The 26,722-nt window shown below is 47.2% G+C and overlaps 2 protein-coding genes across 9 annotated transcripts in view; both read right to left on the reverse strand.

The window, feature by feature from the left end:
- GALNT11 (polypeptide N-acetylgalactosaminyltransferase 11) overlaps window positions 1–3,632 on the reverse strand; it is a 65,647-nt gene extending 62,015 nt beyond the window's left edge. For 2 of the 7 annotated variants that reach the window (XR_007923808.2, XM_008263911.4), the window contains exon 1: window positions 3,424–3,632. The gene's annotated coding sequence lies outside the window, so the exon portion shown is untranslated. Of the gene's footprint in view, window positions 1–293; window positions 518–2,340; window positions 2,405–3,423 lie in introns of those variants that run through there. The other 5 variants (XM_070077295.1, XM_070077296.1, XM_070077292.1 and 2 more) reach the window with 5 other exon arrangements.
- A 5,924-nt stretch (window positions 3,633–9,556) lies between these two features.
- GALNTL5 (polypeptide N-acetylgalactosaminyltransferase like 5) overlaps window positions 9,557–26,722 on the reverse strand; it is a 48,572-nt gene continuing 31,406 nt past the window's right edge. The window contains exons 6-9 of one of the 2 annotated variants that reach the window (XM_002715078.5): window positions 23,059–23,308; window positions 20,915–21,032; window positions 14,918–15,067; window positions 9,557–9,756 (exon numbers count right to left, since the gene is read on the reverse strand). In XM_002715078.5, coding sequence (XP_002715124.2) covers window positions 9,601–9,756; window positions 14,918–15,067; window positions 20,915–21,032; window positions 23,059–23,308 — 674 coding nt within the window. In that variant the 3' untranslated portion in view covers window positions 9,557–9,600. Of the gene's footprint in view, window positions 9,757–11,971; window positions 12,102–14,917; window positions 15,068–20,914; window positions 21,033–23,058; window positions 23,309–26,722 lie in introns of those variants that run through there. The other variant, XM_051857100.2, reaches the window with a different exon arrangement.

Consider the following 26,722-nt stretch of genomic DNA (forward strand, 5'->3'; position numbering starts at 1 on the left):
GATTTTTAAAAAAAATCTGTCTTTTTTAGTGTCTGAAATTTTCCATGCTAAAATGTTTTCTAAGAAAAGAAAACATCTGATTCAACAGTTGTTCTTGTAACTCTGATGCTTATATTAGGTTGTTAGGTTCCTTATGTATGCTGGTTTCTAGGCGTTATCATGTGCTTACACTACTGGGTCCTCATTCCTGCCCATGGAGCGGAAGGCCTGAGGCGCCAGTCCATCCTCATGGATGCTGTGTGTGTATACAGTAACTTCATTCCTCACTTTCGCAAGTCTCACTGGGTACTTACAATTCTGTCTTCAGACAACAGAATGCCCACGTGGAAGCCGTGTACAGATGCCGAGTAGTCACAGGACGGACGGCACCGTGATGAAGGTACAGAATCTTAGCTCCAGTGGTTCTCAGGCAGGGGTTGGGATAACTGGAAATGCCTTGAAAAATCTGGCATCCTCATTCCTTTCGGCAACATCTGAAAACACTTAGTTGTCACAACTGTGGGGCTCCCATAGGCTTCTGGTGGGTGAAGGCCAGGGATGCTGCACAGCTTACAATGCACAGGACCGTCCCCAACAACCAGGGCTTGGGAACACCAAGGGTGGGAGGATTATGGAAGGGGAAAGGCAGGTGTGATACCCTTCTGGTTATGGGACTGCTTCACATCTTAACCCTGTAACAATACTCTGGCTGTAATATTCTACAAGATTATTACCAAGGGGGAAACCGGGTAACAGGTAAACAAGATCTCATAGTATTCATTAAAACTTCACGTGGAAGTACAATTATTACAAAATAAAAGGTTTAACTTTTAAAAAAAAACCAATTAGTTCCCGTAATACAAAGTTTTTAAAATCCTATCCTGTAAGAAAATGCTAACTTCAACATTATTCTAAGAGTTATCTAACATCAAAATAATATACTTTATTAAATAAAGTAGTAATAAGAATTCATTCTAATGTTTTACAAAATTTATATTTGGAAGGCAGAGTTATGGAAAGACAGAGGCAAAGAGAGATCTCCCATCTACTGGTTCACTTCTAAAATGGTCACAACAGTCAGAGCTGGGACAATCCAAAGCCAGGAGCCAGGAGCTTCTTCTGAGTCTCCCACGTGGGTGCAGAGACCCAAGGACTTGGGCCATCTTCCACTGCTTTCCAGTGCCCATTTGGGATGCTGGCACTGCAGGCAGTAGCTTTATCCGCTATGCCACAGCGCCGGCTCTCATTCTAATTTTTAAGAAATAGATAATGAAGCGACCAGCATTGTGATGTAATGGGTGAAGCCGCTGCTGGTTCACACCCAGGCTGCTCCACTTCCGATCCAGTTCCCTGCCAACCTGGGAAAGCAGCAGACGATGGCCCAAGTACCTGGGACCCTCTACCCACCTGGAGAGACAGAAAGCAAGAGGAAAGAGGGAGAGGGAGGGAAGGAGGGAGAGAGGGAAGGGGAGGGGGGGAGAGGGGGGGAGAGAGGGAGAGAGAGGGAGAGAGAGGGAGAGAGAGGGAGAGAGAGGGAGAGAGAGGGAGAGAGAGGGAGAGAGAGAATCTTCCACCTGCTGGTCCACTCCTCAAGTGGCAACAAGGGGCCCAAGTCCATCCGCCCCCTGCTGCTTCCTCGGGGAGCTGCATTGGAAGCAGAGCAGCCAGGACTTGAGCCAGCATTCCAAGATGGGATCCTGACCCCACAAGCAGTGGCTTACCCCACCATGCCACATGCTGGCCCCCAAAACTCCCTCTGCTGAAGTCGTAATCCTCAGCATCTCAGCAGGCAACCATATTTGCAGGTGAAGTCTTTAGACAGAATTAAATTAAGGCAGGCTGGGGCTAATTAAATTACAGAGGCGCTGTGGCGCGGCGGTCACGCCACCACTGGGGATGCCAGCATTCTCTATCACAGTGCCTAGGCTCAAGTCCACCTCCATTTCCAATCCAGCTTCTTGGTATTGCGCACTTAGGGAGGTAGCAGATGATGGCTCCAGTACTTGGGTTCCTGCCATCCATGTGGGAAACCTGGATCCTGCCTTCAGCCTGAACCAGCCCTTGTTATTGTGGGCACCTGGTCAGTGAACCGGCGGACAGAAGAGTTCTGTCAACCTCTCTCTGCCTTTCAAATAAAATGGAGGCAAAAAAGGAAAACCTTAGAATCACCCTATGGCCCAGCAATGCCACTCCAGGAGATCCTCAGGTACTTCAAGTTCAAGGAAAAGTGGAATTATACTAAGTTTATTATGATGGAAGAAATTTTGGAATTCACCCATAGCTTTTCCAGAATATGCGAATGTTTGATGACCCCGCCTCTACTCAAAAGGATCAAAAACAGGATCTCAAACAGGCACTTACGGGTAATCACGAATCATCCTGCATCCGCACTGGACCTGCACGGATCAGCAGATGGTCTCCGTGTCTTTCAAATAAAATGAAATTTTTAAAAAAATGTTTACGAAGAGAAAAGTGGGGGCCACTGTTTCACGACCTTTAACTTGAAAAGCCCGAATGATGGCTACGGGGAGTAGAAAGAGGTTTTCACTTCCCTTAGGGCACGGTAGATTACAAAACATGCTATTTCTGCGCAAAAGGGAAGGCATGAGAGCAGGAAATTTTTTAAAATCTGAGGATCTGGGGGAGGAGAGTAGCCCCGGAATGTTTCTTGGCGGGTGCGAACCACCGACATAAAACGCATATTCAAAGTGACAACTGGTAGTTTTCGTAACACAGAAAGGAATGCCGAATCTGTCGACAGTAAAATAAACCACCGTCCCACCACGAGGGAGAAGGGTAGCCGAACGGGAGCGCAGGGGCCTTGATGGTCTATTTATCCAAACGGCACCGATTTTAATACGGGAAACCGTACAGGACAAGTGACCCCATTCCTCTAACTAGCATACTGCAAAGGAAAAAAAACTTATGCGGCGCATCAAGCAAACGCCAAGGGTGGATGAGCTCAAAACCCTGACCAACACAAACCAGTAATTTAAAAAAAAAAAATAGACGGAGGAGGAGGAAGGGGAGGGGGGAGGAGAGGAAGATTCACTGATTTTAGGGAATCGTGGACACGGAAACTAAACGCTGGGTTCTCTCTAGCTTGGTGCCGCCCGCAAATGTTCCACAACCGCTTCTGCTCACTGACCCCACACACGGCGGCGGCCTGCGTCCCACACAACCCCGACGGAGACTGTCGCTATGTCTCCCCTCTCCGGCCGCCGCCCTCCGGGTACCCGCACCCTGCAGGAAGCCCGCGGCACGCAGACCCTCTGGGCTCCCGGGACCCCGCCCCAGCCCGAGGGAGCGCGCTCCGGCTCCCGGACGCCACCCCGCGCCCGACACCCCGCCCAGGCCCCGCGCCGCGGGCGCCCGCCGCTCGCCCGCCGGGCCGCTCCAACGGAGGCCGCGCGGGGTCAGGCGCCGCCGCCGCCGGCCACTCACCGCGACTCCGGCAGCCCAGGACCGCGGCCTCCCGGGGCTCGGGCTGTGGCATCTTCCCTCCCGCCACAGCCCCGGCATGAGCTGCGGTGAGCGGAGCTGCCCGGGGTCGCACAGGCACGGGGGGGAGCCCACACCCCAGGGCCGCCCCTAGTCCCTGTGCAGCAGCCTCAGCTGAAAGCCACGCGACCACGTGACAGGCAGTCCCGCCCCGCGCGCCGCGGCTGACGTCGTCGCCCGCTGCCTGACGTCACTGGCGGCGTCCTCCGGCATGTTTGCGCAGTCTCGCGGGTAGTTCTGCCGTGAGGCGTCTGCAGGAATGGTTTTCGCGTTTTTATTCTTAAAATAGACTTTATTAAAGATTAAGTGCCCTGGGGGTGGGCGTCGTGGCCTGACGGGTAAAGCCGCTGCCTGCAGTGCCGGCATCCTATGTGGACGCTGGTTCGAGTCCCGGCTGCTTCACTTGCGATCCAGCTCCCTGCTGATGGCCTGGGAAAGGAGCGGAAGATGGCCCAGGTGCTTAGGGAGACGCAGTCGAAGCCCCTGGCTCCTCCTGGCTGTTGCGGCCATCTAGGGAGTAAACCTGCGAATGGAAGATCTCCCCAACGCTGCTCTCCCTTTAATCTCTTTAACTCTGGCTTTCAAGTAAAAAAAAAAAACCTTTAAAGAAATGCCGTTACACATATTGAAGAGGTGTTCGATTACACTGTAAAAAGCGAAGTGTGGGGGCTGGCGCTGTGGAGTTGTGGGTGAGGCCGCCGCCTGAAACTCTGGCATCCCGTAGAGTGGCGGTTCGATTCCCGGCTGCTCCACTTCCAATCCAGCTCTCTGCTATGGCCTGAGAAAGCAGTGGATTGGGGCCCGTGCACCCACGTGGGAGAGCTAAAAGAAGCTCCAGGATCCTGGCTTCAGATCAGTCCCGCCATTGCTGCCATTTGGGGAGTGAACCCCGCGGTTGGAAGACCTCTCTCTCTCTCCGTGCCTCTGCCTCTCTGTAACTCTGCCTTTCAAATAAATCTTCAAAAATAAAAAAATAAATCATATAAGACAATTTATCCTGTAAAAAAGTGTGAAAAAAGTTGTATTCCTACCTGAGGTTTAGTCTTGGAAAAGAGTTTCACACGAGACAGATGGCAGTAGGTGGGTAGCAAGGTTTAATGAAAATATTCCTGACAGGCCAGGGGAACATCTCAGCAAGGAACTAAGTCCAGCCTGCATTCAGACTGGGGTTTTTATAGGTATGGGCATGGCCAGCTGTTTGTCCTACCTGTTTGTCCTACCTGGTAGCTCTTCTGGGATAGTGGTGGGTGGAGGGCTTCCCAGTGTGGAATTTGTGAAATTCCTCAGCATAGTGTTATTGAACCTAATAGCCCCCCACCCCCCAGGCATAGGGTGGGAAGATTCCCCTAAGCTTTCCCTGAGGGAGGGTTGGGACCCACACAAAGTTATCCAACAAGGGCAAGACTCCACGTGCAAATACTGGTCTGTTTCCAATGTTTCTGCGTTCTTCCTTCATGTTTGTTCTTAGCCCCCTCACACGCATGGGCTAATGTCTGACTTCCTACCAATGGTCCATTGGTGCTGGGTGTGAAAGTATATGAACTCAGGGCTTTGCTGTGGTGCAGCAGGTTAACGCCCTGGTCTGAGGCTCCGGCATCCCACATGGGCGCCAGTTCTAGACCCGGCTGCTCCACTTCCGATCCAGCTCTCTGCTGTGGCCTGAGAAGGCAGCCCCTGCACCCACATGGGAGACCTGGAAGAAACTCCTGGCTCCTGGCTTCAGATCAGCACAGTTCCAGCCATTGTGGCCAATTTGGAAGTGAACCAGTGGATGGAAGGCCTCTCTCTCTGTCTCTCTGCTTCTCCTCTGTGTAACTCTGACTTTCAAATAAATTAATAAATAAAAAAAGAAAGTATGTGAACTCTCACAGAGCAGAATTTGGAAATGTTTGACAAGATGGTACAGGCATTCATTTTGGCCCAGTATTACCAAGTTACAAATATTGATGAATATTTAACGTTTGCTTCTCTGAGACAAATCGCACTTAGTCAAAGCTTAATTTTTTAAAGAAAATCAAAGGATCTCATCACCTCACAATGAAAATCTGATACAGGAATTATACACAAATAGGGAGGGAGGAAATTCTGCATCCTTTATAAATTAAAAATCAGAGCCACAGAAGCGGACTTCGTGGCACAGCACATTGGGCTGCCTGCTTGCGACGCCTGCGTCCTCTACCAAAGTGATCCCATACCAGGCGCCTGGGTGCAGTTCAGCTCCTCTGCCTCCAATCAGGCTTCCTGATATTGGGCCCAGAAGGCAGCAGGTGATCCCCAAATGGTTGGGTTCCTGCTACCTTCTTGGGATACTGCGTGGAGTTCCTGGCTGCTGGCCCAGCCCCAGCTGTTGCAGGCATTTGCAGAGTAAACCAGTGGGATGAAGCGTTCTTTTCCCTTTCTGTCTCCCTTGCTCACCTCCCATCTCTCTGCTGTTCACATAGATCAATAAAACCTAAAGTGACAGGAAGGAAAAGAGCCACACTTGAGGCAATGAACTTGAGGTCACAGCCATTGACCAGCCCAGCTTCTATTGCATTAACAGGGTTGTCAGGGAATGGGGGGGGGGAGTGCTATGTTGTGTCCCCTCAATTTTCCCTTAAGAACTGAAGACTTTCCCTAGTTGTTGGATGTAGGCAGCTGGCGGCCCTCAGCTGGGTAGTCTGTGAGCATAACCCTTAGCCAATGACAGCTGCAGGTTGGTTCCAAGTTCAACACCTTTAACCCCTTCAATCCTGGTTACAGCAGTCATTCATCTTGACTGGACTATTCACATTTCAGGTGTGGGTTTCTCTAGCCGAGGTAGTACAGACAGTAGGCATGTACTTTCATCCAGTTTCTCTCCATAGTTGAAGGTCACATAAAATACAGCATAACATCAAATCAGCCCTGCTGGGAGCTCCCCCCCACCCAGAAAGTATCCATACCAATGACAAGGAAATTGGGGTGCAATCTGTATTTAAAAGTGAAGTAACAAGTTTTCTTCCCAAATATGCTATTATATTATGCCAGAAATTACATCCTTCCAACGACCTAAACTTAGAATGAAAAAAATTTTTTTAAAGATTTATTTATTTATTTACAAGTCTGAGTTACACAGAGAAAGAGGCAGAGAGACAGGGAGAGAGGTCTTCAATCTGCTAGTTCACTCCCCAACTGGCCGCAATGGCCAGAGCTGTGCCGATCTGAAGCCAGGAGCCAGGAGCTTCTTCTGGGTCTCCCACATGGGTGCAGGGGCCAAGGACTTGGACCATCCTCTACTGCCTTCCCAGGCCATAGCAGAGAGCTGGATCAGAAGAGGAGCAGCTGGGACTCGAATCGGCGCCCATATGGGATGCCAGCACTGCAGGCAACGGCTTCACCCACTATGCCACAGCGCCGGCCCCGAATAAAAATTTTTTAACTACAGTATCAACTTACACATGTATAAGGAGGTGAAAAGTTTTTTAAATGACTATTATTTTAGGATATACACAAGCAAAAGAGTTTGAAGACCAGGGCTCTAAGCCCTTGCAAAATGTGGTCCAATAACAAGCAACATCAGTATCACCTGGAACTTGTTACAAGGCTGAGTCTCGGGCTCCACCTCAGACGGATTTAAAGTGTAGTTTACCAAGATCTCCAGGTGATTAATATGCAAAGTCGGAAGTCATGCTTCAGTCTACAATCAGTGCGTGTGAGTTTCCCTCGCCCCACCTTCTCCTTATTCTTCGTTATGTCAGATACTTAAGTGTTTGCCAGGCTGAGGAGTATGGAATAGATCTGTTTGTTCATAACGTGACTTAGATTCTACGACTCCGAGTCTATGTATGTACAACGGTTTCTTACGGATTGGTTTGGTCATTGAGAATGTGGGTTAGCTCCAGTTTTTCACTATGATAAGAAAAAAAAAAAAAGACAACAAGATGCTCTTTGAGAGATGTTGTGGTTATAGACAGCGTGAGGTCAGGCTGGTTAGGCAAGTGAAAGGTTGTGTTATTGTCCCTGAAGACAGTTGCTAGATGAAATACAGGATGGTCTGATTTTTGAGTTTCAGATCAACAATAATTTGGGGGTGAAGCATACACCTGCAACACCAGCATCCTATATGGGTGCCAGTTCATGTCCTGGCTGCTCCAATGCTGATCCAGCTCCCTGCTAATGGCCTGGGAAAGCAGTGGTGCAGAGTAGCCGGGACTCCAACCGACACTATGATATGGGTTGTCATGTCTCAGATGGCGGCTTAACTCACTATACAAATGCTGTCCCCCATCCTAACTTTAATAGATCCATAGGTTTGTATGATCAAAATTTTTAATCACTTTCTACAAATAGAGTCTAAATAACATAAGTCAATAATATACTCAGAATGTGGGCCTTGTTTTGTGCCACCAGATCAACCTTTCAAAGGCTTCATCGATTCACCCAACCCATCTGTAATTGAAGAGTTTTCAAAAAATTCATGGAAGATGCATATTATGAGACAGCCAAATGTGGATTTCAAAGATTTTTTTGCAACAAAATAAATGTGTCTTGTAATTCTGCTTCCCATGAACTTTATAAAGCATCTTTGCATATTAGCCCCAACTTTTCCCATGTCCTTCTAGCAATAGATTTTTGTATACTATTTTGCTAAACAGGTATAAAGAGATCGTTAACGTCCTTTTTCATTTACATGGAATATATTATCTCAAAAAACTCAAGTTCCATGAAAGGAACCTGTGGCACCCAGCACCAGAAAGGAGAGCAGGCCTGGGCTAAACACTCAGCTGTGGATGGAATGAGCGTTAGATGAGTCTAATTAATTGTTTTTTTGTTTGTTTGTTTGTTTCTTACAGGCAGAGTGGATAGTGAGAGAGAGAGAGACAGAGAGAAAGGTCTTCCTTTGCCGTTGGTTCACCCTCCAATGGCCGCCACGGCTGGTGCACTGTGGCCGGCGCACCGCGCTGATCCGATGGCAGGAGCCAGGTACTTATCCTGGTCTCCTATGGGATGCAGGGCCCAAGCACTTGGGCCATCCTCCACTGACTTCCTGGGTCACAGCAGAGAGCTAGCCTGAAAGAGGGGCAACCGGGACAGAATCCGGCGCCCCAACTGGGACTAGAACCTGGTGTGCTGGTGCCGCAAGGCGGAGGATTAGCCTATTGAGCCACGGCACCCGCTAATTAATTGTTACCTGCTTTAAAAACCAGGCCATCTTTTCTCCAGTATAGGTTATGTTTTATGATTCTATATGAAGTCTCCCCTACTCCATTTAGTCTCTTTCAACATGTTCTCTGTCTCTATTTTCTTTGTGAATTAAATCTCATTTATCTTTCTAGCCACCCTCACCAGGGTAAACTCAACAGCAACTCCTCTACCCAGAAGAAGTACTGTAAACATTAGGGACTGTGCTCACGCAGGACAAATAAGACCCATAGCCATTTTATATCTTGATCCCAGTTAAACAGTTCCCAGAGTCTGTTGGATGTAGAAGAACACTAAAATACATAATACAAATGGTATGTGGGGAGCGTGGGAGGGAACAGGCAAAATCGCAAGTGAGGAAGAGGGAGTGTTTCCAAGCAATGGAAGAGTGGACAGGAAGGAACAGGGATGCCACCTGGAGGTCAGGGCCGAGTCAGCCAGGCCAGTGGACTGGACTCCGGAAGTTCTGGGATCCAACCAAGCAAGGTATCAACACCAGAGTTTACACTGGTGTCAAGAAAGAAGCTTGATTTAGGGTTCCTTGGGATTGTCTTGCTAAGAAGGCAACCATGTCAGATTGTTGGCTTGGAGTAGAAATCGAGTTAGCAGAGGCTCAGAGAGCAAAGCCTTCCCTGCCATCCACCAGGACCGAGCAAGTGTGGCAAAGAATTGCAAACCATGCACTTTAGCTCAACCAACTGTGCGATGGAGTCTTAACTGCATAGCAGCTTAGATTTCTCATGCTCAAGGTCCAGTGGCCCCAGAAATTCAATGACAGACAGAAGAGCAATGAAGTATTACAAATTGTCATTAGAGAGGAGAAAAAGGTATTCCTAATGGGGACCCCTCTGGTATTTCTCTTTGGCATTTCACACGATTCCATGACGTCCCAGACTTTGTACCCAGTTGTCCCTGTGAATTCTTAACCCTTTATTAGTGAGAAGATTCCTTCCTCTTTCATCTGCTGTCCATAGTTGCTTCCAACTCTGGGAAGACCGTATCCAAATACCATTGAAAAGACTTGCAACCCAGCCGCTTCCTTAATTCAACACGTTCGCTAATGTTTCCGTAGGGAATGGAGCGCAAGCCAGGTCTGTGAAGAAAAAACTGCTCCTAAATGAAAATAAAGAGTCATTTCATTAAAGCGAACTCATCGTTGGTAATCAACCCGCGAGAGCTAGCTAGCACAGGAGTGTATCTTCCCATCATCCAAGCTCTTGGATGTACCCGGTGTACGAAATGATGGTGGAGGTGCACGAGGGACCTTGGATTTACTCGCCAGCAGACAACCACAACCGGTGGGAAGGCCCGGCCCTGCTTCTTGGGCAAGAAAGAATCACAGTCATCTATTGTACCTCCCCCTTTTCCCCTACTCTTTCCACAGTATTCAAGGACGCCCTGCTCCCCGGTTCCAATCAGTACTTCCTCATTTTAGATAGGGGGCCCGGTGTGGTGATGAAGGGGGAGTGTGTCTAGAGGAAGACAGCCCGGGTTCGGAATTTGACTCCGCCCTTCCTTACCTGCTAGGTTTTGGGCTGCAGCCTCGGCCCCTCCCCCTCCCAAGGCTGTTGTGATGACCAAGCACTTTATTTTTTTACTTTTTATAAATTTTTTTAAGAATTATTTATTTGAAAGGCAAAGTTACAGAGAGAGAGGGACACACACACACACACACAATCTTGCAACTACTGGTTCACTTCCCAGATGGCCACAAGGGCCGGGGCTGCGCCAGGTGCCTCATCTGGGTCTCTCACGTGGGTGGCAGGCACCCAAATACTTGGCCATCACTTGCTGTTTTTCCAGGCCACTAGCAGGTAGCTGTAGGCTTCGGCTCGGTGCAGCTCCGGCTGTCGTGGCCACTTGGGGAGTGAGCCAGTGGAGGGAGGACCTTTCTCACTGTCTCTCCCTCTCACTGTAACTCTACCTTTCAAATAAAATAAATAAAATATTCAAAGAAGAAGAAGAAGAAGAAGAAGAAGAAGAAGAAGAAGAAGAAGAAGAAGAAGAAGAAGAAGAAGAAGTGGAGCAGCTGGGACACAAACCAGTGCCCATATGGGATCCTGACTTTGCAGGTGTTGGCTTTACCCACCATGCCGCAACACCAGCCCCAACCAAATGCTTTAATACGTGCAAAGCCGCTGAGAGAGGATTGGTGTGTGGTAAGTGTCACATCTGTCAGTGTTTGTTACTATACTTGGTTGGTTTTGTATGTTCTCTGACTTAGGAAGCACTAAGGGGCAATGTCTAACGTACTCTATCGATCCCGTTTTAAAGAGGTATTCTGAGCAGACTGAAAGCAGAACCCTTGTATTTTCATCTGTGTGTCCCTGGTATCCAGCATGTAGGGTATTAATAATGTTAAATGAGAGGAGAAGCTTCCTTATCCAAATTAGCAGTTTTGGGGCATGCCATGTTGGATTCACCCCAGGAATCCTTCACCACTGTATTTTTTATTTCTTCTTTAATTTTTAAAATTTTTAAGGTGAACAAATTTCATGTATTTCATATGTACAGCTTTAGGAGCATAGTGATACTTCCCACTGTAGGTCTTTTAAAAGCTTATTTTTATTTAACTGAAAGGCAGAGCAAGAGAGAGAGAGAGACCTAGAGAGATCGAGAGAGAGAGAGAGAGAGAGATCCTTAAACTGCTAATACACTTCCTAAGTACCCACAACAGCTGGTGCCGGGTGAGGCCAGAACTAAGAATCTGCAGTTCCATGCAGGTCTCTCACATGAGTGATGGGGACCCATGAACTTGAGCCACCACCCACTGCCTCCCAGTGTGTGCATTAGCAAGAAGCTGAATTAAAGCGCAGGCGAGACTTGGTCCCAGGCACTCCAAGCAGTGGCTTACTCAGCTGTACCACAACACCTGTCCTGCTGCACTCCTAATTTCCCAGGAAGCACTTGTGCAAGAGCTGAGCCTTCAGGCATCGTCATTTGTGGACGGATGGCCGTAGGCAGCGTTCTGGGTCCAAAGCCCCCTCTTGTCCCTGTCACGCACTTAATTTGCCAATATGCTGTCATACAATCCATTGATATTGTACTTAAGATGACAGGTCTTTAACTTCTGTGTACTGTATTCTTTGTAAGATTTAGTAAACCACTCAGTAGTTGCTCTGTTCACTTTACCTGTCTAGATCCATGGCCAGAAATCACATACAAAAATCAACACCAAAATAGGCTTAAGATCTCTCTCAATTGAATACATGCTCTTTTAAGCAAGCTATATCATTTTTAACCTATCTGGTTAGAAGACAGGTACAGTTTAATTGCAACCAGTGTGGGGAGACAGGCGTGGTTTGCTATATCTGATGACAGCATACCTGGCAGAAAAGGTGGTGAGTGACAATTCGGATAATATCTGGCAGGCTGTTAAGTGCACTAATTCATACCCCAGCAAGTCCACGTTTCGAGATTTATTCCCGAGATACAAGTAAGGGATGCTCATTCCAGCACTGTGGGTGGGAATCGTGACACACCGGGTTAAACCAGCCCGCAGAACGCCTACATCCCACGTGGGGGCGCTGCTTCCAGTCCTTGCTACTCCACTTCTGATCCAGATCCCTGCCAATCTTTAAAAAACCATAAGAGGACCTAACAGTTTCAAGTGTGCACAGATGTGTTAAGCAACTGTCAGAGCAATTCAATGATTACTTCTGAGGGGTGGAATTATGGATTTACACAAGTTTTCACTTTAGAATCTCCAGTACTTTTAAAAAAAGAGCATTTTTAAAAATCTTTAAAAATAACATTTAAAAATCAAGAAATACAACAAACACAACTGCATAAAATGTAAATGCACAACTGAATGAATTATGGGAAAATCAACCACAGTCATCTTACCTGGTCAAGAAATGGAACCTTGCCAGCCTGGAAGAGGCTCCTGCCCTCCCTTCCCCATGACAGCTCCTCTCTTTAGTTTTCAGTGCTATCTCGATCACATATCCATTTCTTTGGCATTATTCTAGCTCTGATGTCTAATCATGCATGTATCAATTTTATAGTTCAATTTTACTCTTTTTTAACTTTGTAGAAAGGGATGATACAGTATGTATTTTATCGTTTGACTGCTTTTATTCACCACTACGTCTTCAAGCTTTACCTATGCTGCGTACGTATATCTACAGTGATTTAATGTAGGAGACCCACATGGAGTTACTGGCTCCTGGCTTGGGCCTGGCCCATCCCTGGCCATTGTGACCATTTAGGGAGTGAACCGGGAGATGGAAGAGCTCTTTCTCTCCCTCTTTCAGTGTAACTCTGCCTTTCAAATAATTAACTAAATCTTTAAAAAAAAAAAAGAATTACAGTGACTAAATATATCACATTTATCTAATGTGCACTCTTAGAAGATTTTATTTATTTGAAAGGTAGAGTTGCAGAGAAGAAGAAGCAGAGGCAGAGGCAGAGAAAGAGAAGTCTTCCATCCAATGGTTCACTCCCCCAAATGGCCATGATAGCTGGAGCTGGGCCAGTCTAAAGCCAGGAGCCAGGAGCTTCCTCCAGGTCTCCCACATGAGTGCAGGGGCCCAAGGTCTTGGGCCATCTTCCACTGTTTCCCCAGGTGCATTAGTAGGAAGCTGGGTAGGAAGTGGAGCAGCCGGGACCCAAACCAGCGCCCATATGCCACAGTGCTGGCCCCAACTGTATTCTGTTGATGAGCATTTGGGTTGTATTCAGTTTAAGCTAACACAAACAATGCTGTTTACAAACATTCTTGTTCATGTGTTCTGGTATACAAAAGCATGTGTTTCTTTAGCATACAGACAAAATGCAACTGCCAGCATGTAGGGTATTCAAATCTTTAGCTTTGGTAGATACTGCCAAACTGTTTCCAAAAGTGAGCTTAGGGGGGCTGGCGTTGTGGCACAGCGGGTTAAGCTGCCACATGTGACACTGGCATCCCATATGAGCACCCAGTTTAGTCCTGGCTGCTCCACTTTTGATCCAGTTCCCTGCTGATGTGCCTGGGAGGCAGCAGAAAATGGCTGGAGTCCTGGGGCCCCTGCCACCCACATGGGAGACCTGGATTCAGTCATGTAGGGAGTAAACCAGTAGATGGAAGATTCTCTCTCTCTCTCTCTCTCTCTCTTTAACTCTGCTTCTCAAATACACATTTTTTAAAAAGTGAGCTTGTAAGAATAAATACTTCCACCAGCAGTGTCTGAGAAATCCTATTGTTCACCAATACTTGGTCTTAGCCAACTGTAAAGTTTTTGTCAACCTAGGAGACATCTCATTGAGTTTTTAATTCAGATTTCCCTGAGTACCAAAAAAAAAAGTATGACTTCTGTTATTTAAAAACTGATGAAGACCAGGACATACACTATCACAGAGAGATTCTGGCGTATTTCTATCCATTTGTCTGAAATGAGGTCTGGTTGAGGTTCCTGTTCTTATTTGCTTGTGTGTGGCTTCCGGATGGATGTTCACCCTTCCAAGTCCTGGCAAGAAGTTTAACTCTTGGGAAAAGGCACAGATTGGGGCCAGCACTGTGGCGTAGGAGGTTAATCCTCTGCCTGCAGCATCGGCATCCCATAGGAGCGCCAGTTTGAGTCCTGGCTGCTTCTTTTTCAACCCAGCTCTCTGCTATGGTCTGGAAAAGCAGATGTAGAAGATGGCCTAAGTACTTGGACCCCTGAGCCCACAAGGGAGACCCAGAGGAAGCTCCTGGCAACTGGCTTAGGATTGGCTCAGCTCCAGCCATTGCAGCCATTTGGGGAATGAATCAACAGAAGGAAGACTTTTCTCTCTGTCTCTCCCTCTCACTGTCTACCTCTCAAATGAACAAATAAAGTCTAAAAAAGAAAAGACAAGGCACAGTTGGAGTTACGTAGCTTTGATTGGAGAGCTTTGAGGATATCACCTGGTCCCAAGACCAGCAGTATCTGCATCCCTTGGGGAACTGATAGTGGATGAAAACCGTTGCACCTGGAGCTGGGTAAGTGAAGCTGTTTGCTTAGCAAGAAGGAGCAATACCTTGGAGGGAAAGCTATCTGTGGGGGGCGGGGAAGAGTTCTCCTGTTGGCTCATTTCCTTCTGAGAAACTCGAGTTTCCCTAAAAGTTAAAAATCAGGTGCAAGCAAAACACCTTGAAATTCCTCACTTGAGAACGGGGCTGAGATGGGGAGGAGGGGGATGAGTGGTTGAAGAGGTTTCAGGAAGAGAGAAAAGGAAAAACACGGCTCTGAAAAGCCCCTGAAGTCCTGTTGAGAAAAAGCCCTGCTCTGTGCTTGCCCACACCTCTGTGGACAGGAAGCGTGACGCTCACCTTATACTCATCCAGCCAAGTGTGCACCAGTCGGAGGTAGTTACGTGTCACGGCTTTAGTGACTGCCAAGTTGGGTTCAGGGCTCTTCCTTGTGATGTGTCCCACTCGGGAGCAGGGGATTATAAAGAGCTGACCACCACACATCCAGATCTACACATAAGAAAAGGAAAAAAAGCATTAATGTCTGCTTTTTTATAAAAGACGTATTTCTTTATTTGAGAGTTATAAACAGAGAGAGGAGAAGACAGAGAGAGAGGTCTTCCATCTGCTGGTTCACTCCCCAAATGGCTGCGATGGCCAGAGCTGGGCCAGGATGAAGCCAGGAGCCAGGAGCTTCTTCCAGGTCTCCCATGTGGGTGCAGGGGCCCAAGGACTTGGGCCATCTTCCACTGCCTTTCCAGGTGCGTCAGTGGGGAGCTGGATTGGAAGTGGAGCAGCCAGGACACGAATTGGCACCCATATGGGATGCCAGCATTGTAATCAGTGGCTTTACCTGCTACACCACAATGCCAGGCCCCATTAATGTGTTTTTGATAGCAGCAAGCAACTGCTGGATTTTTTTTTTTTTAACTAACATAATACTAGCCAATAGTTCAGTTTCTTATTTCTTTTCATTCTCACAACAACCAACTGTGTAACATAGATTTTATAATTATCTCCATTTTACAGAGGAGGAAACTAAAACACAGACCGGGGAAGAAGTTTGCCCAGTGGCTTGGGACGGTCCAGTGGCAAAGCACAGGGTACACATTTAGGAAGTCTGGGCTTGGGGCCAGCACTCTGACTACTGAGATATTATGCCTTTTAAGTGTTGTGAGATGTGGGCAAGGAACAAGAGAAGTGGTGGTCGAGACTGAATTCAATGATTGGTTCATATATTTTATATTTGAAAGACCTTATGACACTTCTTTTTTTAATTTTATTTATTTATTTGAGAGGTAGAATTGCAGACAGTGAGAGGGAGAGACAAAGAGAGAGGTCTTCCTTCCGCTGGTTCACTCCCCAGATGGCCACAACAACCGGAGCTGTGCCGATCCGAAGCCAGGAACCAGGTGCTTTCTCCCGGTCTCCCATGTGGTAACAGGGGCCCAAGCACTTGGGCCATCCATCCTCCACTGCTTTCCCAGGCCACAGCAGAGAGCTGGATTGGAAGGGGGCAGCCAGGACTAGAACCGGTGCCCATAAGGGATGCCGGTGCTGCAGGCGGACGATTAACCTACTGTGCCACGGAGCTGGCCCCCGACACTTATTTTCAATAGCTTTTTTCATTACAGGAAAGTAATATGAGATGCCTGAAAATTGGCCCATCTGAGAAAGCACACAGATTTCATCCTTACATTAGTCAGTGTGGACTCCGGTTTGTGTGTAGACACACACATACACACATTGTTAAGATAACTTGGGTTTCTTTCCATTTGATTTTATGTGAAACTATTTTAAAAGTTTTTATTGGTTGGACATTTTTGCAGTTTCTAATTATTTTTTAAAGATTTATTTATTTATTTGCAAGTCAGAGATACACAGAGAAAGGAGAGGCAGAGAGAGAGAGAGAGAGAGAACAGAGAGAACAGTCTTCCACCCGATGGTTCACTCCCCAGCTGGCAAACAGAGCCAGAAGCTAGGAGCCAGGAGCCAGGAGCCAGGAGCTTCCTCCAGTTTTCCCACATGGGTGCAGGGGCCCAAGGATGCAGGCCATCCTCCACTGCTTTCCCAGGCCATAGCAGAGAGCTGGATTGGAAGAGGGGCAGCCAGGACTAGAACCGGTGCCCACATGGGATGCCAGCACTTCAGGCCAGGGTGTTAACCCGCTGCGCCATAGCGCCAGCCCCTCTAGTTATTTTTATTGCTATTACAAATAACACCTCAAAGAATGAGCTAAGAATATAAATCTTGCACTCATGATTCATACATCTCACAGCATATTTGCCATGACTCTTGAGTTTATTCAATTTCGATGATTCCTGCACGGTCCCCAGACCAGCATTACCCGGAAACCAATTAGAGATGAAAATCCTGAACCAGAAATGCTAGGGTTGGGGCCCAGCAATCCGCATCTTACCAGCTCTTTAGGTGATTCTGACTCAAGGTCAAGTTTGAGAACCACTATTCTAATTGACCAAGACCGTATATCTGGGGCCGGCATTGTGGTGTAGTGGGTAAAGCCACTGCCTGCAATGCAGCCTGGGCTCCAGTTCCTATCCTGGCTGCTTTACTTCCAATGCAGCTCCATGTGAATGGCCTGGGAAAAGCTGCAGAGCACAGCCCAAGTGCTTGGGCCCCTGCCACCCATGTGGGTGACCTGGAAGAAGCTCCCGGCTCTTGGCTCTCACCTGGCCCAGCCCTAGCTCTTGTGGCCATCTGGGAGTGAACCAGTGGATGGAAGATCTCTCTCTGTCTCTCTCTCTCTCTCTCCCTGTAACTCTGACTTTCAAATAAAAGCAAATAGATAAAATCTTAAAAAGTAAGACCATATATTCCAGAATTTTAGACATTTTTCTTAGAAAATCCACTACTGACTAATAATAACTTGGACAACAGTGATAAGCAATTAAGACTTTCACTGAAAACAATATTCTGAAGTGTTTTGTGAGATATGCCACTCAGTCAGAATGGATATCAAGGGGCCAGAGTTGTGGGGTAGCAGGTGAGGCCTCTGCCTGTGTTAATGACATCCCATATGGGAACTGGTTTGACTCCTGGCTGCTCCACTTCTGATCCAGCTCCCTGCTATTGCACCTGGGAAAGCAGTGGAAGATAGCTCAAGTGCTTGGGCCCCTGCACCTATGTGGGAGAATCAGAGGAAGTTCCCAGCTCCTGGCTTTGGACCAGCTCAGTCCCAGCCATTGCGGCCATATTTAGGGAGTGAACCAGCAGATAGAAAATCTCTCTCTCCTCTCTCTCTCTCTCTCTCTGTAACTCTGACTTTTAAATAAATAAATAAATAAACAAACAAACAAACCTTTAAAAAATAATGGCAGTGCCCAGCAGGGCTCGAGGGCTGACAAGAGAAGTCTGCCAAGGACGGAAACCTCCTGGCACCACGTGTAAGGGAGGAGTAGCACAGAAATTCCCGTGGAAGGAGTGGGGGACACCTGCAGGAATGTCATCTTACAGGCAGGCCAAGGAGACTTCTGGAAGAGACCGGTCCTCAAGTAGATGGGAAACCAGAAGCCATCCCTTAAGACCCTCTCTCTCTCTCTCTCTCTCTCTATATATATATATATATATTTTTTTTTTTTTTTATTTGAGAGGTAGAGTTAGAGATAGTGAGAGGGAGAGACAGAGAGAAAGGTCTTCTGTCCATTGGTTCACTCTCCAAATGGCCATATCGGCCAGGAGCCAGGAGCTTCTTCCTGGGCTCCCACATGGGTGCAGGGGCCCAAGGACTTGGGCCATCTTCTGCTTTCCCAGGCCATAGCAGAGCGCTGGACTGGAAGAGGAGCAGCCAGGACTAGAACCGGTGCCTATATGGGATGCCAGTGCTTCAGGCGGAGGATTAACCTACTGCACCACGGCGCCAACCCCAAGACCCTCAATATTAACTGGTGACAGATTCTGGCATGATGTCATAGCATGTCAGGGGCCTTCTAGGATGCTGATTTATTGGAATAAAGAGGAAATGGGAGGAGGGGAGGCAGCATTGTGGCGCAGCTGGTTAAGCCTCTGTTTGCGATGCTGGCATCCCTTATTGGAGTGCCAGATCAAATCCTGGCTGCTCTGCTTTCCATCCGGCTCCCTGCTGTTGTGCTGAGGAAAGCAGCAGATGATGGCCCAAGTACTTGGCTCCCAGCCACCTGCGAGGGAGACCCTGACGCAGTTCCTGGCTCCTGCCTTTGGCCTAAGGCCAGCGCTAGTCAGTAGAGCCATTTGGAGAGTGAAGCAGAAGAAGTCTCTCTCTCTCTCTCTCTCTGTCTCTCTCTCCTTTTCAAACAAATAAATCTTTAAACTTTAAACAGAGTAAATGAAGGATGGTCATTGTGGTACAGTGGGTTAAGCTGCAGCCTGGGACACCTGCACCCTTATCAGAGGGCTGGGATCCGGTTCTGACTCCTCTGCTTCTGATCCAGCTTCCTGCTAATGCGCCTGGGAGGCAGCTGCCACTCATATGGAACACTTGGCTGGAATATGATTTCTGGCATCAGCCTGGCCCTGCCATAGTTGTTGCCAGCATTCAGGAGTGAACCAGTGGGTGGGAGATTCTCTCCCCTGCCCTCCTTCTCTTTCACTCTGCCTTTCAGATAGATAGAACTTTAAAAATAGTAAATGAGATATCAAAGTATATGTGCAGGTGTATAGATTATCCTTTTTTGGGGAAAGACATTGTTACTTGTCATGGTTAAAGACAGCTGCCAGGGGGCTGGCATTGTGGCATAGCAGGTTAAGCTACCGCCTGCAGTGCCTGCGTCCCATAGGGGTGGTGGTTCAAGTCCTAGATGCTCCACTTATGATCCAACTCCCTGCCAACGCCCCTGGGAAAACCAGCAGAAGATGGCCCAGGTGCTTAGGTCCCTGCATCCACATGGGAGACCTGGAAGAAGCTCCTGGCTCCTAGGTTCAGCCTGGCCCAGCCCCAGCCATTGTGGCCATTTGGAGGGTAAACCAGCAGGCGAAAGATCTTTCTCTCTCTCTCGCTCTGTGTCTCTCTCTGCAGCTCTGCCTTTCAAATAAAATAAAGTGAATCTTTGAAAAAAAAAAAACAGAGACTGCTGCCAGGGTCAAGAGATTGCTTTAGCATTTTATTAATTTAGATATCTGTTTATGAAAAGAATGAGCAAACTTAGAAGATTAAGGGGTCATTAGGAAAGGGGCCATTGTGAACCCTTGAGCAGAGGTAATTTATACATCTGAATAATAGTTAGCTGTCATTTGCTATTCACAGGGAACACAGAGCCAGAAAAAGGAACACCCATACTTTCCGAATATACACACACCATTCACAAAATTTATCCTAGTCTGGGATATAGGTTGTGCTTATTAAGTTGCTCAATCCTTTAAGAAGGAAATTCCTATACCATATTCCCAGAGGGTAATGTAATAAAATGAGGAGTAGCCAACGAAATAGAATAAAAAGTGCCAAAGGCTTGGATGTTCTGCAATAATGCCTGGATCAGAATGAAAAAGGTTGTGGGGGAGGGAGGAAGCAGTGAAAACAAACTTATGAGATACTGCGAGCATACTGCTCTAGCCATCCTTTATACATAACACGGTATCTGAAGCCCTGTGGAAGAAGCCTGTGCCTTAAAAGAACTGAAGACATGAAGGGACTAAGTCGCCAATAGAAAGAAGGCAAAATAGGTGACAAAACTGAATCCAGGGGGCCGGCGCTGTGGTATAGCAGGTAAAGCTGCCGCCTGCAGTGCCAGCATCCCATATGGTGCTGGTTCGAGTCCCGGCTGCTGTATTTCTGATCAAGCTCTCTGCTATGGCCTGGGAAAGCGGTAGAAGATAGTCCAAGCATTTGGGCCCCTGCACCCACATGAGAGACCAGGAAGAAGCACCTGGCTCCTGGCTTTGGATTGGCACAGCTCCAGCCATTGCAACCAACTGGGGAGTGAACCAGAGGATGGAAAACCTCTCTCTCTCTCCCTCTCTCTCTCTCTCTGCCGCTCCTTCTCTCTCTGCATAACTCTTTCAAATAAATAAAGAAGTCTTAAAAAAAAAAAAACTGAATCCAAAACAGAAAATAATTAGAAAAAGAATACAATAACCAAGACCATAAAAGGGAATCCACAGGTAGATTAAAAGTGTGTTCATTGAATTTCCTGCCAAACAGTAAAATGACAGGATGTGTGTGTGATGAGAAAATCTGGTGTTCTATATAATGTTTTCAGATGTGGGAGGAGCCCTGTCTGTTATTTATCACATGTGACCCTGCAACGGTAGTAGATATTCTTGCAGAGAGATTGGGCATAACTTCCACATATGTTAAGTGACTTAACATCAGAGTTCACTCTCTGTGTAGGGAGGTAGCTATTTATATAACAAAGTCGGACCTACCCGTAATGAAATTTCCACATTTTCTCCTCCCCAAAGATCCATGTCCTTGTCATACTGTCCAATTTCTTTAAAGTAATGCCTGTGGATGGCAAAAATTCCTCCAGCCATGGAAGGTGACCTAGAAAGGGACACAAATATTAAACTGATTCCACAGACAGCCATTATGGAGTTTTCTCAAGACCATCTTGAATACTGGTACCATTTATAGTTAAAAACTACAAGGCAACCCTATTAATGCTAGACTTACCTTGATACACATTTCAGAAGGTACAAATGCGCAGATGGCAGAGTTGGTTCAGTGTTGGAGATTTGCTGGGCTGTTGTGGTAGAAGTGTGGTGGGGTGGGGAAGCGAGGTATTGGCAAAAGGAGAAGCGAATTTACAGGTCAGAAAAATCTAGACCACATAAAAAGAAAGAACACAATGAAGAATGAGAGGGGAAGTGAAAGGACGGGCTGTCTGGATGATGTCCAAGGTAGGTGTGGATGGAGCAGAGCAGGAAATAGCTAGGGTGGGCCTAGGTTGTGATCCTACAGTGAGGTATCCAGTAGTCTAGAGATGAGAGATCCGGGAGGTGGTTGAGTGAATGAAGACAGCTAACATCTGTGTAATCATTTAACTCTCATAACAGCATAGTGAAGTATTACTGTCCTCCAGCTTTTACAAATAAGGAAATAAGGCAGCGAGAAGTGAAGTGAACTGGCACAGACCACACAGCCTTAGCTAATTTAAAAGAGAGGCAAAGATGAAGGACCAGGCTACACTGTTGGGGAATTTATTCACGGGGTTTGTGAAACAAAATGGCTAACAGGAGTGAGCCAGCTGTCAAAACTATTGGGGTGGGTGTTGTGGCACAGTGGGTTCAGCCTCTACTTAGGATTCCCACAAGGACCTATTGAGCCTGTACTAGAATCAGGCGCACCTAGTCACAGCTGCTCCTTTTCTGATCCAGTTTCCTGCTAATGCTCCTGGGAAGTCAGCAGATGATGGCTCAAGTCCTTGAGCTCCATCCTGGCTATTGCAAGAATTGGGGAGTGAACCATAGGATGCAACTTGGATTTCTCTCGCTGTCTCTCTCTCTCTTTCTCTTTCCTCTCTCTCTCTCTCTCTCTCTCTCTCTCTCTCTCCCTCCCCCTCTCTCCCTCTCTCCCTCTCTCTCTCCCTCCCCCTCTCTCCCTCTCTCCCTCCTTCTCCCTGCCATCACCACTCTGCTTTTTAAATAAATAAATAAATCTTTTTAAATATGTATCAGTACATGTGGGGAATCGCCTGGAGGGAGCCTCTTTATAAAAAGCCTGGTAAACAAAATAAGGAGTCCTAACATTCAAGCTTTGTACAGTGAACTGAGACCTAAATTCAAGTTCAACTCTTCTCATATTTACAAAGACATTTTTCCAGGACTGATTATCTAGGAAGATGACATTCATCACAGCCTTGGAAATTACAGATGGAGGGGCCGGTATAGTGGTGCAGCAGGTTAAAGCCCCAGCCTGCTGTGCTGGCATCCCATATGGGCACTGGTTAGAGTCCTGTCTGCTCCATTTCTGATCCAGCTCTCTGCTACGGCCTGAGAAAGCAATGGAAGATAGCCCAAGTGGGCCCCTGCACCTGCGTGGGAGACCCAGAAGAAGCTCCTGGCTCCTGGCTTTGGATCAGCTCAGCTCTGGCCATTTTTGCAGCCATTTGGGGAGCGAACCAGTGGATAGAAGACCTCTCTCTCTCTCTCTGGCTCTGCCTCTAGCTGTAACTCTGCCTTTCAAATGACTAAAATAAATCTTTTTTTAAATTATAGATGGAAACACTTATGTAAATATATTGTGTATATATATGAATTTCACAAACGTGTCTCTTTCTTCCAGGCTATCCAGGATGCTGCATTAGTTTCCATTGATGAACATACATCTTGGTCCATGTTCTAAAGGTGGACATCCGCCATCACAGGAGTATTTACTAGCCACAGAGACTTTTAGAAAGGGGTGAGGTACACATTTTCAATGGAAGAAATTTAACACTGACCAAATTCTATTATTGAAGACTTTGAGAAACAAATAGCAAAACAACACATTTCTCTTCCTTAAGCCTGAGACATTGAAGACTTTTTTTTTCTGAGTCCTGTTGCTCCCCCATACCCGGAAGGATTCTCACCGGATTGGTTTAGCAGGTCCTTCTGGTCCCTCCATCTCGTAAGAGAAAACGTTATCCCACTTAAATTGCAGCATCCAGTTAAAAGTTCCCCTCACAATAGGCGAGGGCTTGTATTCCAGGGTCATCTCATCAATGACATCTATTATAGGGCACACCACCGTGTGGGGGTCCTTGGCGATGACATTCAGCAAGGGCTCCAGCCAGACTTTGTTCACTTCACAGTGGCTGTCCAGGAACACCAGGACATCCCCTGCAGAGGCATAAACAAGCCAGTGTTAGTCCACAAGCGTGAAATACATGCCAGTCCACATCCAAGTTCATTGCAATGAGGGTTGGTTGGGTATTTCACATGTTTTTGGCCCTTAAAGTGCATGTAGTTTTTTGGGGAAGGGAGGTATGTCCAAAAGACACACCTCTTTTATGTCCAAAAATGTGGGAAATCAATGCACTGTGTATGTTCAGAGGGAACAGGTGAACTGAGTGTCAGTGGTTTGGGGAGAATTCTAAAGAAACAGGTGCAACTGAGCTGGGATTCGATTTTTAAAAAGCATTCTAGGGGCTGGCATTGTGGTATAGTGGGTAAAGCTGCTCCCTCTGATGCCAGCATCCCATATGGGCTCCGGTTCAAGTCCTGGCTGCTCCACTTCTGATCCAGCTCTCTGCTAATATGCCTGGGAAAGCAGTAGAAGATGGCCCAATGCTTAGGCCCCTGCACCCACGTAGGAGACACAGAAGAAGCTCCTGGCTCCTGGCTTCTATCAAGCCCAGTCCTAGCTGTTGTGGTCTTCTGGGGAATGAACCATCTCTCTGTGTGTGTGTGTGTGTGTGTGTGTGTGTGTCTCCTTTGCTCTGTAACTCTGCCCTTCAAAAAATAAATAAATCTTTAAAAAAAATCATTCTAGTTTGGCCTTGACTGATCAACTACTTTTGTTGGTTTGTTTGTTTTTTTTTATTTATTTGACAAGCAGAGTGGACAGTGAGAGAGAGAGAGAGACACAGAAAGGTCTCCCTTTGCTGTTGGTTCACCCCCCAATGGCCGTCACGGCCCGCGCACCGCGCTGATCCGATGGCAGGAGCCAGGTACTTATCCTGGTCTCCCATGGGGTGCAGGGCCCAAGCACTTGGGCCATCCTCCACTGCACTCCCGGGCCACAGCAGAGAGCTGGCCTGGAAGAGGGGCAACTGGGACAGAATCCGGCGCCCCGACCGGGACTAGAACCCGGTGTGCCGGCGCCGCAAGGCGGAGGATTAGCCTATTGAGCAGCGGCGCCGGCCTGATCAACTACTTTTAACATTTTTACTGAGAATATACTTGTTGAGTTCTGTACTTGGGATGCAGAAATGCACAATTGTTTTTGCTCTTGAGTTAATGAGGGTCTATTCTGTTTAGAGAATGTGGGAATAGGGGCCGGCATTGTGGCATAGCAGGTAAAGCTGACACTTGCAATGCCAGCATCTCACATGGGCACTGGTTAGAGTCCTAGCTGTTCCATTTCTGGTCCAGCTCCCTCCTAATGGCCTGGGAAAGCAGCAGAAGATGGCCAAGTGCTTGGAACCTCGCATCCAAGTGGGAGACCCAGATGAAGATCCTGGCTCCTGGCTTCAGCCTAACCCAGCTCTGGCTCTTGCAGCCACCTGGGGAATGAACCAGCATAAGGAAGACCATTCTTTCTTCCTGTGCAACTCTGACTTCCTGATAAATAAATAAATCTTAAAAAAAAAAAAAAAAAAAAGGAGGAAGAGAACATGGGAACAAAGCACATAGCAAAGTCAAGAAAGAATGTTGTCGGCCGGCGCCGCGGCTCACTAGGCTAATCCTCCGCCTAGCGGCGCCGGCACACCGGGTTCTAGTCCCGGTCGGGGCGCCGGATTCTGTCCCGGTTGCCCCTCTTCCAGGCCAGCTCTCTGCTGTGGCCAGGGAGTGCAGTGGAGGATGGCCCAGGTGCTTGGGCCCTGTACCCCATGGGAGACCAGGAAAAGCACCTGGCTCCTGGCTCCTGCCATCGGATCAGCGCGGTGCGCCGGCCGCAGCGCGCTGGCCGCGGCGGCCATTGGAGGGTGAACCAACGGCAAAGGAAGACCTTTCTCTCTGTCTCTCTCTCTCACTGTCCACTCTGCCTGTCAAAAAATAAAAATAAAAAAAAAAAAAAGAAAAAAAAAAAAAAAAGAAAGTATGTTGTCAAAGGACACCAGATGGACTCCGATTGGGACTTCAAAACTCAGGCTGCAGAATTTACTTTTTCTTTTAGCCAACATAAAATCATTAGGAAAGGGGCCAGTATTGTGGTGTAGTGGGTAAATCCACTTCCTGTGACGCCAGCATGCCATATGGGCACTGGTTCAAGTCCTGGCTGCTCCATTTCCAATCCAATTCCCTGTTAATGGCCTGAGAAAAGCAGAAGATGGCCCAAGTCCTTGTACTTGGTACTCTCAAGTACCACGTGGGAACCAGGATGAAGCTCCTGGCTCCTGACTCCTGGCTTCAGCCTGGGCCAGCCCTGGCAGTTGCAGCCATCTGGGGAGTGAACCAGCAGGTGGAAGATTTCTCTCTCTGTAAACCTGACTTTAAAATAAATAAGTAAATCTTTTGAAAAGATCATTAGGAAAGTGTGAAAAGTATTCATTGGTTAGAAATACCTTTTCTGGTTGAGTTATTGGCAAGAGAAGGTAGGAAGATGTAATAGTATTAAAATGTCAGGGCCGGTACTGTGGCGCAGCTGGTTAAAGCCCCAGCCTGAAGCGCCGGCATCCCATATGGGCGCCAGTTCTAGTCCCGGCTGCTCCTCTGCCAATCCAGCTCTCTGCTGTGGCCTGGGAAAGCAGTAGAAGATGGCCCAAGTCCTTGGGCCCCTGCACCTACGTGGGAGACCCGGAAGAAGCTCCTGGTTCCTGGCTTCGGAGAAGCGGAACTCCGGCCATTGAGGCCGTCTGGGGAGTGAACCAGCGGGTGGAAAATCTCTCTCTGTCTCTACCTCTCTCTGTAACACTGAATTTCAAATAAATAAAATAAATCTTTTAAAAAATAGTATTAAAATGTCGATAATCCCCAGCTTGAGCTACAGAGTCATTGCAATTCCTATCAAAATCTCAGCTGGCTCTTTTTGCAGAAATGTTCCCTAAAACTCGTAAGGGGTGGGGAGAGACCTAGATTAGTCAAAACAATGTTGAAAAACAATAGTAAAGTTGCAGGACTTTCTGATTTCAAGACTTCCTACAAAACTAAAATAATAAAAAAAAACTAAAATAATCAAAACAGCATGATGCTGGCATAAATGTAGACATATAGACAAAAGGCATAAAACTGAGTGTCCAGAAACGAATCACATGTTCATGGTCAATTGTTTTTTCACAAGGGTGCTAAGACAATTCATTGAAGAAATATTCTTTTATATAACAGCTTTTTTGATGAAACAACTGGACATTCCCATGCAAAAGAATGAAATTGGACCCTGACCTCATATCATACCCAAAAATTAAGTTAAATGGATCACAGGCCTAAAGGTGAGGCCTAAAACTATAAAACTCAGAAAAAAAACAGGCATAAATTTCATGACCGTGGTTAAGGCAATGGCTTCAGAGATATTATACCAAAAATAGGTAACGAGAAAAACAGATATTTGGACTTCAGCAAAACTAAAAACTTCTGTGCTCAGACACCACCAAT

This window comes from Oryctolagus cuniculus, chromosome 7 (assembly GCF_964237555.1).
Source record: "Oryctolagus cuniculus chromosome 7, mOryCun1.1, whole genome shotgun sequence".
Classification (NCBI taxonomy): domain Eukaryota; kingdom Metazoa; phylum Chordata; class Mammalia; order Lagomorpha; family Leporidae; genus Oryctolagus; species Oryctolagus cuniculus.